At 41.4% G+C, this 15855-nt stretch overlaps 1 protein-coding gene across 1 annotated transcript in view; it reads right to left on the bottom strand.

Annotated features, from left to right (window-relative positions):
- CMYA5 (cardiomyopathy associated 5) overlaps positions 1-15855 on the bottom strand; it is a 121940-nt gene that overhangs the window by 24289 nt on the left and 81796 nt on the right. Inside the window, exon 9 of the mRNA XM_072606437.1 lies at positions 11570-11717. Coding sequence (XP_072462538.1) covers positions 11570-11717 — 148 coding nt within the window. The remainder of the gene's footprint in view (positions 1-11569; positions 11718-15855) is intronic.

Below are 15855 nucleotides of genomic sequence, written 5' to 3'. Positions count from 1 at the left end.
TCATCTGAGAACTTAGGGTCACCTCTATGCCGTTAGAAGTCATCAGAATGGGAGGCTAGAGGAAGCCAACAAAAACACTAACCTAATGGAATGTCTCTGGGATGGCTGAGGTCTTCTCACAGATGTGGGGTCATGTTCTAGAATGTCAGTTTGTTGTGTAGTATTGGGGCAGCTAGGTGGCACGGAATAGAGTGCTAGCCCTAGAGGTAGGAGAACCTGAGTGCAAATCAAGCCTCAGACACTTACTAGCTATGGGACTCTGGGCAAGTCACTTAACCCTGTTTGCCTCAGTTTCCTCATTTGTAAAATGAGCTGGAGAAGGAAATGGCAGACCACTGCAGCATCTTTGCCAAGAAAGCCAAATGGGGTCATGAATGAAATGACCCAACAGCAGCCACAGACACAGAAAGTGCAGGCGACTGGACTGAATGCACTGCCCCTGGGATTTGGTTCCTCTTTATTTTGTTATCTTTTTATTTTTTATGCTTTGCCTCTTTTCCCTTAGAAAAAATTTAAGCAGATGGAAGGGTGAGGGGAGACATGGGGTAAGCATATGCTGATTAAATCAAAGTTTGAAGGCACCATGATCTAGAAGTTCTCCACCTACGGTCTATAAGCTTGATTTTAAGACATACCATATTATATTTATTGATATATTAACATTATTATTCATTATTAATGTTATATACTTATGTAATATTATACATAGATTATATTCTAGATTTTGTTTTACATAAAATATATTTATATTTAATTTTAACTTTTCTGACTTCACTTTATATTCTTATTTTTATATAATTTTAATTACATTATTTTCATAAAATTAGATCTCTAACATAATTGATTTCCCCTGTAATTCTGTGTAATTTATTTTATGCATTTAAGGAGATTATTCTGCAAAGAGGTCTTTAGGTTTCATCAGACCACCAAAGGGTCCATGACACACAAAAAAGCTGAAGACCTCTTGGCATAATGGAACTATCAGAAGACAGGTCAGGAAGCCTGGGTTTAAGTTCTATTTCAATCAGTCATTAAGCATCAAATTTATACATATCAGAGACTGCTCGAATACAAAGACAAAAGTGACATATTCCCTGCCCTCAAAGAGATTACATTCTATACAGGGAGATAACGTACTCACGCATATACAATGTACTCCTGAGAACATACACAAAATAAATACAAGGCTACTTTGTGGGAGGGAGATGAGGAAGGGCCTCATGTAGAAGGGAATATGTGAGCTGAGCTTTGGAGCGTAGCCAACATTCCGAACCAGAGACAAGAAGAAAGAGCATTTCAGTCATGGAAGATGATACATGGCAAGGCAAGGATGTGTAAGAGGGAGCGTCACATGAGAGAGATAAGCAGCACCTTGTGACCTTGGACACGTTTTACAATGGATGAAATGGGGTTGGATGATCCCTAAGGTATAAATGCTAAAGGAAGACATCAAAGGAGTCAGAGAAAATGGGCTTAGAGAAAGAAAGGGTTATGAAGGACGGACTGAAAGCTAGTCCTCTCAACGTCATTTGGTCTAAGCTCTTTCTTGGAAAAAAAAAAGAGTTCTACCAAAACTCAAAGACCCACTGAAACAGGCATCTCATAATTCAGGATGAGAACATATCGATGGCACCTGCTCTAAGTGGTTCTAAGTACTTTGGTGAAATAAGGCCACTAATCCTCCCACCCACTTGTTAGGCACTCAGACATCAGATACCCACTTTACAGATGTGGAAACTGAGGGACAGTGGATTTACTTTCTTCAGTAAACTATATGAAGCAAAATTGGGTATTTCTTTGATTATCCAGGATTGCATGACAGCCATGCATCCTACACAAGAGTTGATTGATTTCTGACTCTTAGTCAGCCCAGAGCTTTATTCAGCTTTATGTAGAAAGAAAAAAAAAAGGGAGGAGGGCAAAGGCTGGAAATGGGAATTCACTCCTGCTTGGGCACCAAATTCATTTCAGAACTCCTACTTGCTCATGCTTTTCCGTACAGATGGAGCTGCAGGTGTCCCAGCATGGCAGGCCCCACTGTGACAGACAGCGGCATTCCTACCCTACCCAGCCAGCAGCATGAAAGCTCACACCGCAGGGATGATCATTATGGCCTCTCTGACTCAGGGAGGAGGTTGGCTTGGGGGAAATTTGCTCCCAAATCATTTTTGGCTTATTGAGTCTCCCAGATCTGTCACTGGATCCATACTTTCTCCCTTCGCAGCCAGCCCACACAGCTAGTGACGGAGTTGTATTTCTCTCAGCTTTCCATCCTCCGCCCCCAGCTCTGCTGACTTCTCTCCACCCAAGAGAGATAGAACAGCTGAGAAAACAGCAGAGTGGGGGGAATTTTTTTTTAAGTATTTTGAGCCCACCCGACCTGGGAAAAGCATTCAAAGAAAAGTATGAAAGGGTGAGGTGGAGCTCCCAGAACCCACGCGAGGTAAGCAAGGGATTGTCACTCTCGCCCACTGCAAAATCCCAGGAGGCCAATTTCGGGGACCTGATCTAAAAGGCATACAGAGATGTATTCACACACATGTGGATTGTGAAAGAGAGTGAATTGCTATTTCTGCCACTAGTTATGGGGTTTTGGAGCACAGTATGTCAGAACCCCCCAATATTAGAGGTAAATCAACTTCTTTTGGCTTAAAGCAGACTCTCCAGTGGCTACAATAACCAGGAATCCAGAACGAGGCTGATGATAAAGTCGTTCTTTCCTTATTAATGGTACAAATCAGTATCCCCATGGAGGAGACAGAGATCTACATCTCCTTGGGGGAGGGGGAGGGAACCATTCACTCTTTCTCCTTTTCTTCTCCTTTCCTTTCTTTTCAGACTTCTCAAGCCAGTACTAAACTTAGAAGGTTGCCTGAACCACTGATGATAAAAGCTCACTTGGTTCTTACTGTACATTCTGGAGGCTAAGAACACCTCACAAATTCTAGGTCCCTTTGGACACCCAATTCAACTGAGAGAGAGGAAGGAAGGCTTATTGCCTGGGTAACGTTGGGCGATTCACTTAACCTTTGGGGGCCTCAGTTTCCTTACCTATATAAAATTGGATTAGATGACCTTTAACGTCCCTTTCAGGTCTAGACATATAATTGTAGACTCAGCTAGTAGAGGTTTTACAAAACTTCCCCAGGATCACAGAGCCTCTAGAGGACCTTCCCAGGATGATCCCTGGACTAGGCTGCTCATGGGCATTCAAGAGAACTCAGTTTGGGAGTTCAACAGACTTTTTAAAATATATATATATTTTATTTTTTCCCAATTACATGTAAAAACAATTTTTAATATTCATTTTTTAAAATGGGAGTCTAATAGACTTAAGGAAATTAATTATGCCCAAGATTTGGGGAGCCAGGAAGGGAAGACAAAGAAGCAAGAATGAGATATAAGTGAATGAGCATGTAGACCCTAGAGAGAGGGGGGAGAACCCAGGCAGGTGGCTGGAATAGAGTGGAGCTGAAACCAGGCCAAAGCAGCTGTTGTGAAAGTTTGTGCAGTCAGGAGCCAATCAATAACTCCCTCTTCTCTTTGGTTTTCCCACTATAAATTACTAGGAAAAATTTTGGCACATAGTTTAAAAATAAATTCTTTTCTTCAACAACCATGCCCCAGATTAGCTGGGAATAAAGAGGGGACCCTAATTGTAGCCCTCCCTAAAGTTTTATAATGCTCGTTAATCAATATTGCTAATAAATTACATGGCCATTAACAGTAATTTTGTTTAAAACACTTTGAAATTAAAGTATGATATTAAGAGAGGGAAAAGGCAGGAAAATCCACCATATAGGAGATTTCCCTGGTTTTACTCTGGGGCAGGATCCAAGCCAATTACAGAAAACAAGTTTCTGCCATTTTTGAATTTCTGAGATTGTTCCAGAGTGTCTACACTGTCTGTCTGTGACTGCTGAGAGAAAGAGAGAGGGACAGAGACAGAGAGACACACAGAGAGATAAGGGGAGACAGGAGGAGAGAAAGAGAAGGGAGAGAGAGGGAGAGAAAGAAAGAGAAAGAGAGAGAGAAAAAGGAGAGAGACAGATATAGGGATATAGAGACAGAGACAAGACAAAGAAACAGAGAGATGGAGATCAATGGAGAGAGAGAGAGAGAGAGAGAGAGAGAGAGAGAGAGGAGAGAGAGAGAGAGAGAGAGAGAGAGAGAGAGAGAGGAGAGAGAGAGAGAGAGAGAGAGAGAGAGAGAGAGAGAGAGAGAGAGAGAGAGAGAGAGAGGAGAGACAGAGACAGAGACAGAGACAGAGACAGAGACAGAGACAGAGAGAGAGAATGAATACAGAGGTGAACCAGTAGTAGAAAGGGGTAGAGATTGATATGATTGTCCCTGAGTTCAGCTGAAAGGCACTGGATCATAGAACCACACCCCAACAAGAGCTATGCTATAAGCCTATAAATAAATAAAAAAGTATTTCCTAAGAATCTCTGCCCTTCCCCATCATGTCTAGACCCTTAAGCTACTAAAGCTGAGCTTGGCCATAGTCCCTGCTCATAATGAGAAGAGACTGGTCTCAATACTATACTGAAACTTAAACACCCCAAGATGGAACAGTATCTGAGGGAGAAAATAGACTAAACTTGTTTTACCCGTTACTATGAAAAATTTACAGCCTCATAAAACCCCCTGGAACTATACAAGTGCTAAAACATAACTAATTCATTATCCTTTTCTATTTGTCGGACACGGGTGAGCTCCCCCTCTCCACCCCCGCCGCCCCTTGAGCATGTAAGTACAAAGCCAAATTAAACTTTCACTAGCTCCAAGGAAAATACTTGACTATAAGACCATATCTGGAAGACCTGTGGGCTTATTGCTTTCATGGATAGGTTACAATATAATATAATTATCTTGATTTTCAACAGTTTACCACATGGATAAGTAGAGACGTCATTTGTCAAGTGCTACTTGCAGACTTGCATTCATGGAATTAATGGGGGAAAGGGAGAGGTGGGAAAGGCTGCATCGCTTGATTAGTTACATAAGATCAAAATTGCACTCATTATCAAACCCCAGGGACCTGGGGACCAGGCGGGAAGCACTGAGCTAACAGGGTGAGATACACCATACTCCCTAGGGCTGTCAGTTTTCCAGAATGTCACTGAAATGCCATTTGTCTTTTAGAAAGAAGTAAAAAGGGCAAACAGATTCATCATGAAAATTTCCCTTTATCTCTCACTTTGCTGGAGTATGTGTTGTCCACTCATTTTAGCTCTGTCTGACTCTTCATGATTCCATTTGAGGTTTTCTTGGCAAAGGTACTAGAGAGGTTTGCCATTTCCTTCTCCAACTTATTTTACAGATGAGGAAACTGAGATCAACAGGATTAAGTGACTTGCCCAGGGTCACGTAGCTAGTGTTTGAGGCCAAATTTGAATTCAGGAGATAGGTCTTCCTGACTCCAGGCAGGGCCCCTATCACTGCTACCGCTTGCCAGAGTATATCAAGTCTCCAGATCAAAAGATCCTGGTATCTTGCCCCTGTTTTTTAGAATCTCTAGGTTTGCCATTTGCTAAAGAGGTCTTTCCTCATTCCTCCAGACTTCCTCATCTCACCCTGTAAAAAAATTTGATTTTTATTTTCCATATATTTTGGATTTACTCATCCTTGTTCTTGTTTTCTTCCCCCTGATAGACTCCAGACTCCTTGAGGGAGAAATATAGTAGGTGCTTCATAAATGCTTAATGAATGGGATTAAATTGTTTATCAATTACTATGAATTTACATGGCTGTTCATCTTTTCACTTTATATGCACAAAAGAAAGTATGCCCATTCTCAAGATGTAAAATGAGGCATATTTTTTGAGATGTGACCATTGTGGGAATTGGTTTTGCTGATGATGCACATTTGTCAAAAGGGCTTTGTTTTACATTTTTTTTCCATTCTGGGGAGGAAAAGAGAGGGAAAGAAAATAAATGTTTATTAATTGAAATGTTTTTTTAAGAAAAGAAAGTGTATAAATGAGCAAAGTCTTCAAAAATTAAAATGAAGATTGACCATTTATTCTAATTAAGTAACTTAGAGTATAAATAATGACTTCTGAAAGTCCTAGTAGACCCTTAAAGCCAGCCATGTTTGTCTGTGATTTCATTGGTATGGAGAACTCCAGGGGGCAGACCTCCCTCTAACAATGCAATTGGTAGGCGTATAGGGTAGCCCAGGCTCCCAGGTGGTATAGTGACTGACCCAAGGCCACACAGCCAGTATGTCAGAGGTAGGAAGCCAACCGAGGCAGTGTTGACCGAAGGACTGGCTCTCTCTCAACTATGCCAATGATGCTTCTTCACGATAGCAGATTTGCAGATGGATCATGTAAAATTCTGTTTTAACAAGTGTTTCTCAGAGGTTTCCTGAGGATTTCTAATGTTTTTATTGTGTACCCAAACCAGGAAGGTCACATTCCTATCTCAGAGCTGAGAGATCAGTCCAAGAGCCCCCTCTTGACCATGTCTTAATTTGGAGTCTCATAGAGGGGCTCCTAGATCTCAGCAAGGTGTTGCTTTAGTTTTTTATTATGAACTTCACGATTATCAACAAACATTCCAGGAAGTAAAATACAAAAAAGAAGCTTGTTCGTGCAACAGTGAACGTCTGCTACAAACAGCAAGCTTGGTTTTTTTAAGTATATATTCTCTTAACACGGTAACAACAGAATTGTCCTTTTGAACTTTTTGTTTTTCTTTCATGTATTTTTTATTACATTAATACATTTCCACACGTTGCTGTCATTAATCTTTAATCTTTAATCTAACCATCCTTCTCCCACTGGGTTCTCCCACTCCCCATTTCCTAATACACACATACACACACACACACACACACACACGCACACACACACTTTGCATGTTCTTTCTCCATTATATTATAAGATACAGGCAAGTCTGTTATTTGATTATATTTGCATCCTCAGGGCTTACTCAGCACAGTGTCTACCACTTAGTAAGCACTTAATAAACAATCTATCTATCTATCTATCTATCTATCTATCTATCTATTTATCTATCTACCTATCTATCTATCTATCCATCCATCCATCCATCCATCCATCCATCCATCTATCCATCCATCTGCCTACCTATCTGTTCATTTGTTTGTCTATCTATAAGGACCTCAACAGCCTCCCCACCTTCACTAAAGGAAAAAGTCACAGGAAAAGTCTCAATTCCCTTCAGTCACCAAGGCAAAGACAGGCCTACAGTGATGGCAATAAAACCCTTTTTCCTTCTGGTGCAAGAGGGCACATGCAGTACAAAGTGCGCATACTTTGTGTTCAGAACCAAGACTGGAGCATTAGCATAAAACAGCACTGGTCCCCAAACCTTGACCTAGATCCAGGTTCCCTAGTGCCTCCTTCTAATACTGGGTTCTGCTCAACTCACATAAGAACCCTATACACACTCCCTTGACTTTGCTACATTTTGATATTCCCTTCCATTGAGCTCTAGTGAACCTGACCTGTTTCCATCATCCCTGACTGTCCTTCTTATTACATTTCCCCTCAGTAAAGCTGGCTTGCTTTATTTTCTCTCTGATGACCCTCTGTTCTGTCTCGTGCTTTGGGCTTCCTCGTTCTGCATTTTGGAATCCCAAATTTTACCCCAGACTGCATATTGGCATGGTCTAATGACAGGAATGTTTTCTGGACTTTGTCCCATGTGGGTGTTGACCAACCTGGCCAATATAACTTGAGCAAAAATACTAGCAAGGGACTACAGATACCTCCCAGTAACATCTCTAAATAACCCAGCTGCCCCACGAGGGCTTGTCCCTCCCATCCTCCAGTCTCAATTCTGTTCCCCTAGGAATTTTTCAGAGATTTGGCCCCAGAGTGGTAGATACAGGTGGTTGCCCTAAGACTCTTTCAGTCCTGATTGATAGTTTCCATAGCAACACAGGATCATCCCGGAAGCGAATTTCAGGTCTCCCTAACACTGCTAGCAGTTTTCACCTTCACTTGAGTACTGATGCCCCTTGTCCTGGTTTACTATACTGTACCTCTGCCCTACCCCAACACTGTTCCTTAGCTCCTTCAAATTGCCACCCCCGATCGCTTGATTATCATTTTGCCGAGCATAACTGCACTGTTGAAACCAACCATAATTATTGCTTCTTATGATGAATTGAGACATTTTGTTATATTGAGTAGAATGCTGGGATTGGAGCCTGGAACCTGAAAGATATGGGTTCAAATCCTGCCTTTGATGTAAGATTTTCAGCAAATTACTTCATCCCTAGGTGCATCAAACAATTCTTTGGGACATGTCCACTAAGTCATAAATGGGTCGCTACTTGACCAAATCAAAGATATTATTTCTATTTGTAACATGAAATGCTATAACACTCTATATATTGCAACTAATTAATCAGGCTCAAGATAATTAAGGGCTTAGGATCACAGGATTCAGAGCTAGAAGTAATCTTAGAGATGATCAAATTCAACCACGTCATATTACAAGGGAAAAAATGGAGGTCCAAAGAGAGAAAAGTATTTGCCTAAGGTCCCCATACTGGTGATAAGTAACGTAACTGAGATTCCAACCAAATCCAGTGAGCTTTCAACTCCCCTATGTTGCTTAAATTAAATAAATATGTATTAGATTGTGAGCTCCCTGAGGGCAGGGACTGTCTTTTGCCCCTTTTTGTATCCCCGGTGCTTAGCACAGTGCCTGGCACACGGGAAGCACTTGAAACATGTTTATTAATATATTATATACATATGTATACATAAATATACGTATATTTGTACTATATTTGTGCAAATATACATTTGTATACAACGTAGTGTTCCAAAAGCCTTTTGGGGGCACTCCTTATTCAAATGCAATATTATGAGACTAGACTTCTGATTTCATTCACGCAGGGAGCTTCCAGTAAGGTAATTTCTGCAAACGTAGATTAGCATTTTCTTAAAAATGATTTGCCCAGGGTCACACAGACAGTGTGCATCAGAGATGGGATTTGAAACTACATCTTCCCTACTCTGAGACTGGCTCTCTATTCCCTTTGCCATGAACACACACACACACACACACACACACACACACACACACACGCACACAAGCTCCATTTTAAGAAAAAATAAAACAGAAAACTCTCAACCTAACTTCATGTAGGTCCCATGTGCCTAGAAAACACTTAATAAGAGTGAATTGATCAACGAAAGTAATTTTTTCTCTCTTTCCAGTAATATATCTCCACATTCGACAGTTAGTATTAAAATTGTTCTTCGCAATAGCCCTTAAAAAAAGGTAAAGTTTCCCAGTATTTATCAGTGTAGGGGATAGGGCCTGAACCTGTGGTTGGTACAGGGAATGTCAAGTGAGGAACTTGCTCTGCCAGTATTTGTCGTTTTTCAGTGTTTTCAGTCATATTCAACTCTTCATGAAACTACTTGAGATTTTCTTGACAAAGATACTGGAGTGGTTTGCTATTTCCTTCTCCAGCTCATTGTACAATTGAGGAAACTGAGACAAACAGGGTTAAGTCACTTGCCCAGGGTCACACAGCTAATAAGTGCCTGAGGCCTGATTAGAACTCAGGAAGATGAGTGTTCTTGACTCCAAGTCTGATAATCTGCTCACTGTGCTACGTAGCTGCTCTTCTCTACCAGGTTGGTCAGCACATTCTTGGCAATGCGTAATTTTAAAGGATTGCTTGCCCAGAGACACACTGGGTTGCGTTTGTCCTTCTTTCCTGAAGAAGACCATGCCATCAGAGAAATGATGACATGACTTGCACTTGACTTTGTTCTGAGTGAGGGAGGGCTGTGCAGGTCACCAGCCTCACTTCTCCTCCAGAGCCATCTGAATCCAGTGACCAGATATTCATCAGGATGACAGGATGCAATGGAAGCCTTGGGCCCTTTAGGCCAAGGTCTATTCGGATACTCAGTCTGGGTGAGGTAACGCCCATTCATTGAATAGGCCTGTTTAAGAGGTAGCCAGGGGACGGCCCCTTTAATGGGACAAAGAAAAGAAAGACCTCAGGCTGGGAGGGAAACAGCAACAGTTACTCCTGATAACCACTCTGAAGCCAGGAGGGTCCAGAGGAGCAGGGGCAGGAGGCAGAGACACACAGCCATTACGCATAAGACTTGAATTCAGTTCTTCCTGGCCCTGAGGTCAGCCCTCTGTCATCTATAGCACTCTGATATTTCATCAGCATAGCAATTACTGATAACAACAACAATAATATTTATACATATTTCTACAAAGTATTATCTCATTAGATCCTCACAACAACCCTAGGAGGAAGGTGCTGCTCTCATTCCCATTTGACAGTTGAGAAAACTGAGGCAAACAGGGTTTAAGCGACTTGCCAAAGGTCACACGGGCAGTTAGCATCTGAAGCTGGATTTGAATTCAGGTCTTCCAGGTTCCAGGTCCAAGCACTCTATCCATTGTACCATCTAGCTTCCTCCAATCATCTTAGGATGAAACGAAATAAATTTTTATCTTTTAAATAATTATTATTTCAGATAAGCAGTAGAGCATAGTGGATATCTAGATAAGCTGGGTCTCAACCCATTTTGCAGCTTACCCTAGCTATGTAGTTCTGAGAAAGTCACTCAACATTCCATTGCAAGAAAATGTTTCCTCATGGGAGCTCTCCACACTGATGACCGATGAGCCTTCTCATAAATAACAAATCATCAAAATACAAAAATCTGTTTTCCTTCACACGTAGTTGCTTACCTTTATTACCTTGCTGCCATAATTCTAATAGAATATTTGAAAAATACATAGGTTTTTTTAAGCTATTGCTAAAAATGTTCTGCATATTAATTATAAGGCATGGAGATATATTCCTCATAAAAAGGGAAAAAATAACCTCAGTTGATCAGTTCATACTCATCAAGTATCTACTAGATACATAGGTACTACATGAGATGAGGTTGAAGTTTTTAAAATTTTAATGTTAAGAGAGTTGCACAGGAAGATTTTCTTCCTGGAAGAAAATATTTTAAGATTTGTCGTTCTCTATGTAGAAGTCAGATGTATATGCCTAGAAGAATCTATTTGTAATTAGTTCCTTATATCACAGATGCATACAAATAGACATACAGATTTACATCTAGGCATAAATGTATGATTAGAATCTGGAGCCAGGTGGTAATTCTCCTGCACTAGTTAATAAAAAGTACAGGAAATATGCAAGAATCTTTCCCATGACTCAAGTTAAATACTTCCCAAAAGAACGTTCAATTTTATTAAAACGATATTTATTTTCCCTACAAGGGGATTGTTAGTCTGCATTCAAACCTGTGTTTCATTAAAAACTTTGAGTTCATTGATGCAGTGCCGCTCTGTTAAAGTTTTTTCCAGTTGTAAATCCAGGGGATAGTTTAATTAGCTCAGCAGGTTTAAAGGGAAGGTTTTTCACCCCCCTTTTTCTGCTGGCATAAATGGAAATAGCGGCATGGGGGCTCCATGCTCAGCATCTTGGGGAAGTTTCTCTGTTTCTCCCACAGACACAAATGAATGGATGTTCACACGATGCCACCCTTTCTCTGGGACGTGTCCTTGGTGCAGGGAGGGCTGGACTTACCTGAGCCCCTCTCCCTCCGGGGAATGCTGCCGGCAGTACTCCAGCGTGTAGGCATCCGCAGCCCTGGGATTGGCAGAGCTCCACCGTATGGTGGCAGTGTTCCAACACACTGTGCAGTCCTCAGCCTTAATTATGGGGGTGGAGGGGGCTGCGAATATAGGAAGAGGAGAAGGGCTAAGTCAGCTGGAATGTGTACACCGGGACAATTACATTTAAAGAAAACTAGAAAATGCATATATCGCCAATCCCCCGACCACACTAAACTGCTTTAATTAGCATATTTTTTCGCATCAGATTTCCTTAAATGCTAATAACTAATATGACTAATATGCTAATAACTAAAATGAGTGGTTACAAAACCAGTCCCAGGATAGTCTTCTATATTTCTTCATCCAAGAAACAAACCCACTCTACCCTCCATCACTCAGTTAACTTTTATAGCTAATTGGGTCCGTGGTATCTAATTAAGAGAGGTGTTCCTAATTACTTGAAGGTATGTTAAATGTTTAAAGTTTGGGGGAAATTCAAAAATATGTGCTGAGTTAATATGCCACAAAGTTTTAATTTAAATCACAATTAACTTTAAAGGGCTAGTAAGTTATACTAGGCCCCAGGAATGGACTTACAGGTTAGCATGAGCAGGCAGCAGGACAGAGGCAGGAGTAGGAGGCACCCACTCTACCTATCCATGTTTCCTGGCTTTCTCTTCAGGCTTCTCTCCATCACTCCCTGCCTTACTCCCCGCCCACTCCCGCCTCCATTCCTAGCTACGGATGCTTAAAGGTGCACCTCCAGCATCTTAGGGATCAACTGAACCTGGAGCCCTGGGGAATGCCTTAAATCTGGCAGGATATTTATATTTGTAGCCAATTGTATTTTCCCAGTGTCTGTTGATTCCTTCTAATTACATGCATCCCTGTACAGAACATATTCATGAGTAAACGGGCTCCTCAATGATACGGACTCTGAGCGGTCCCAATACCATTCATCATCTTTGGCCTTTGACTCAAAGATTTATTGACTTAACATTTAAAATTTGGAACAAACACAAGGAGGCTGAAAAATGCAACTGCCCAGATTCTGACACATTGAGGGGGGCGGGGCAGCGGTTGTTGGTGTTTGGGGAAGGTGGGATGCAGCTGCTGGAATGAATCCATCAATTTGTCTCCCTCAGGCAAGTGCTAGAGTTAGTTGGTGCTTACAGTCCTGAGCTAGGCTCCAAATGGAGCAGGAGGAGATCAGGCTGGATTGCAGCAGGGAAAATGAGCTTTGCTTTTAATGATGTCAAACCACTTGCTATTTCAAATGCTTATCTCCAAATACAGATTTTTTTTCTGATGGTGCCAAAGAAGAGAAAATCGTGGGCTATGATAATCTTAAAAGAAAGAAAATTACAGACAATTCCAAGGGAAGTGACAAGGTGCAAAGTGGCCTGCAGCAGGTTCCAAAGCATGCAAGTATAACTTGCAGGTAAAAAAACAAATTTAAAAATGCCCTTTATAATGTCTGTGAATAATAATAATAAATGGAATTGATTTAACGCTTCAGTTTTCAAAGCCCTTTATAATGATTAACTCTTTTGATTCCACACATCAACCCTGAGAGGTAAGTGCTATCATTATGTCTCTTTTACGGATGAGAAAGGAAGGCTACAGATACAGGAGGAAGGCAGAGGTTAAGTGACTTGCCCAGAATCACCCCACCAGTGAGGCCAAACTGGAGCTCAGATCTTCCAGATTGCAGGCACAGCACTCTGTCCAGCACCAAGGACAGCGCCTGATACGTAATGGGCGCTTTATAAATTGTTATTGATTGACTGAGCCAGCTAGGTGAATGTACAGCAAGAATGAGAGGCACCAGATGGGCAATCCAAGCTGTCACACTGAGATACCTTGATATATAAAAAAGAACAAATGAATGCTCTCTAGTGTGCTGGTAGGTGGCATGGTGGAGAGAGTGCCGTGCCTAGAGCCAGGAAGACATATTTTCCTGAGTTTAAATCTGGCCTCAGACATTTACTAGCTATGTAAGTCTATTTGCTTCCATTTCTTCATCTGTAAAACAAGCCGGAGGAGGAAATGGCAAACCACTCTAGCATCTTTGCCAAGAAGACGCCAAAGGGGTCATGATGAGTTAGATAGGCCTGAAAACAACTCATCGATAACAGTTTCTAATTCACTGAGTGTGTGTGTGTGTGTGTGTGTGTGTGTGTGTTCGTCCTTCAATGCCATCAGAGAAATAATGACATGACTTGCACTTGACTTTATTTTGAGTGAGGGAGGACTGTGCAGGTCACCAGCCTCACTTCTCCTCCAGAGCCATCTGAATCCAGTGACCAGATATTCATCAGGATGACTGGAGATGAGCCAGGATGAGGCAATTGGGGTTAAGTGACTTGCCCAAGGTCACACAGCTAGTGAGTGTCAAGTGTCTGAGGTGAAGTTTGAACTCAGATCCTCCTGACTCCTGCACTAGTGCTCTATCCACTGCACCACCTAGCTGCCCAATACATTGAGTAGATCCTCTATGAAGAATTTATGATTAAAAGAAAGCCACGAGTCACTCACAGCATGAGAAAGTACGGAGAGATTGTGTTACATCTCAATGGAAGGAGTACCCACATCTCTGAAATCACAAATCACTCAAAGTTTCAAAGTATTATCTTAATAAACTTGTCCTATACTAGATTTTACTACTTTAGGAAATTCCTTTCACTAATGAAGGTCAGCGACTCATTTCTAACTTATATTCTTAAAGAAGTGACCTATAAAGAGGGGAATGTGGTCCAACCTCAAGGAATGTGGTCCAACCTCAAGGAATGCAGGTCAATCAATCAGAAGAAAAAGAAAGAGAAGGACTTGCATAATGCCTACTATGTGCCAGGTATTATGCTAAGTGCTTTGCAAATATTATCTCATTTAATCCTCAAAACAACCCTGAGGGGTAGAGACTATTTTTTTTTTGACCAGGCAATTGGGGTTAAGTGACTTGCCCAGAGTCACACAGCTGGCTTTGAACTCAGGTCCTCTCGACTCTAGGGCCAATGCTGGTAGGGGCTATTATTATCCCCATTTTACCATTGAGGAAATGTGACAAGCAGAGGTTAAGTGATTGCCCAGGATCACACATCTAGTAAGGGTCTGAAGTCAAATTTAAACTCAAGTCTTCCTGACTTCAGGTCCAGCACTCTATCCACTGCACTACCCAGCTACCCAGTTACAGAATGGGAAGGCGGGTTGCATCTCATCCTCACAAGAGTTAACCATGGGGTTTGTCTCCAGTACAACCATGCCTGTACTTATCCTCCTACATTCCTCCTATGCTTCCAATTCCTCCACACTATGCAAACTCCCAACCTCTCCCCTTCTGAGCATGGGCCAGTTACCCTCCAGACAGTTATAACCTACTGAGGCAACCACAGTAGCAGCTGCCCAGGTGTCCCTATTCCTATTTTTTATATAAGTTTTATAAATGTAATTTTTAAGATAGTAGCACATGTATATCACATATAAATTTGTAAAAATATATGAGGGAGCTCAAAAATTTTCATTAATAAGTGTTCAGGATCAGACAATTCTGGAGACCAGCATCTCAGAGATTTACCCACAATCGCAACTAGAATGGGTCAGAGACAAGAGTCCAACACTGGTCTTTCTGACTCTATGGTTTAGCCTACTAGGCCATTCTGTCCTTCATAGATAAATAATATGGCATTCAAGTAGATAAACTGTACCATGAAAAGGTACAATTTTACCAAAGTTGGTATCCCAATACTTTGTGTGATTAGTTAATCAAATTAGGAATATGGGATCATAGATCTCAGATTGGGATGAACCTCAGAGACCACCTAATCTCATTTAACAGATGAAGAAACTGAGGCCCATGGCCATGAAGCACCTTGCTCAACGTCATATAAGCAATGCCAGAGGTCACTAATGCAATGTAAATATCTCCTTCACCAGAGTTATAAGCCCCAAATCAAAATAAATGAGTTACACAGGAACTTCAGAAAGTGGCTTAGCTTTTCAAGAACATTAGCTCTTTGAGCATAAGAGCAGTGCTACTGTCTCTGTATAGATCTCCACAGTAGTTGGTAAAGTGCATGGACACAGTGTGGTGGGCTCCTGAAGAGGAAGCCTCTGGGTGACTCGGAACCACCTTAGACATTGACCTTTAAAGTCTCTGTTCTAGAAGGCTGCTTCAATGCTTTCTATCACATTCTCTAGCTTAAAGGGAATTTAAAGTCTCCCTCCAGCTTCCTTTTTAAAAAATTATTATTATTTTCT

This window comes from Notamacropus eugenii, chromosome 4, assembly GCF_028372415.1.
Source record: "Notamacropus eugenii isolate mMacEug1 chromosome 4, mMacEug1.pri_v2, whole genome shotgun sequence".
NCBI lineage: Eukaryota > Metazoa > Chordata > Mammalia > Diprotodontia > Macropodidae > Notamacropus > Notamacropus eugenii.
Note: the sequence above shows the minus strand (reverse complement) of the source record. Positions and strands in the feature narration are given on the sequence as shown.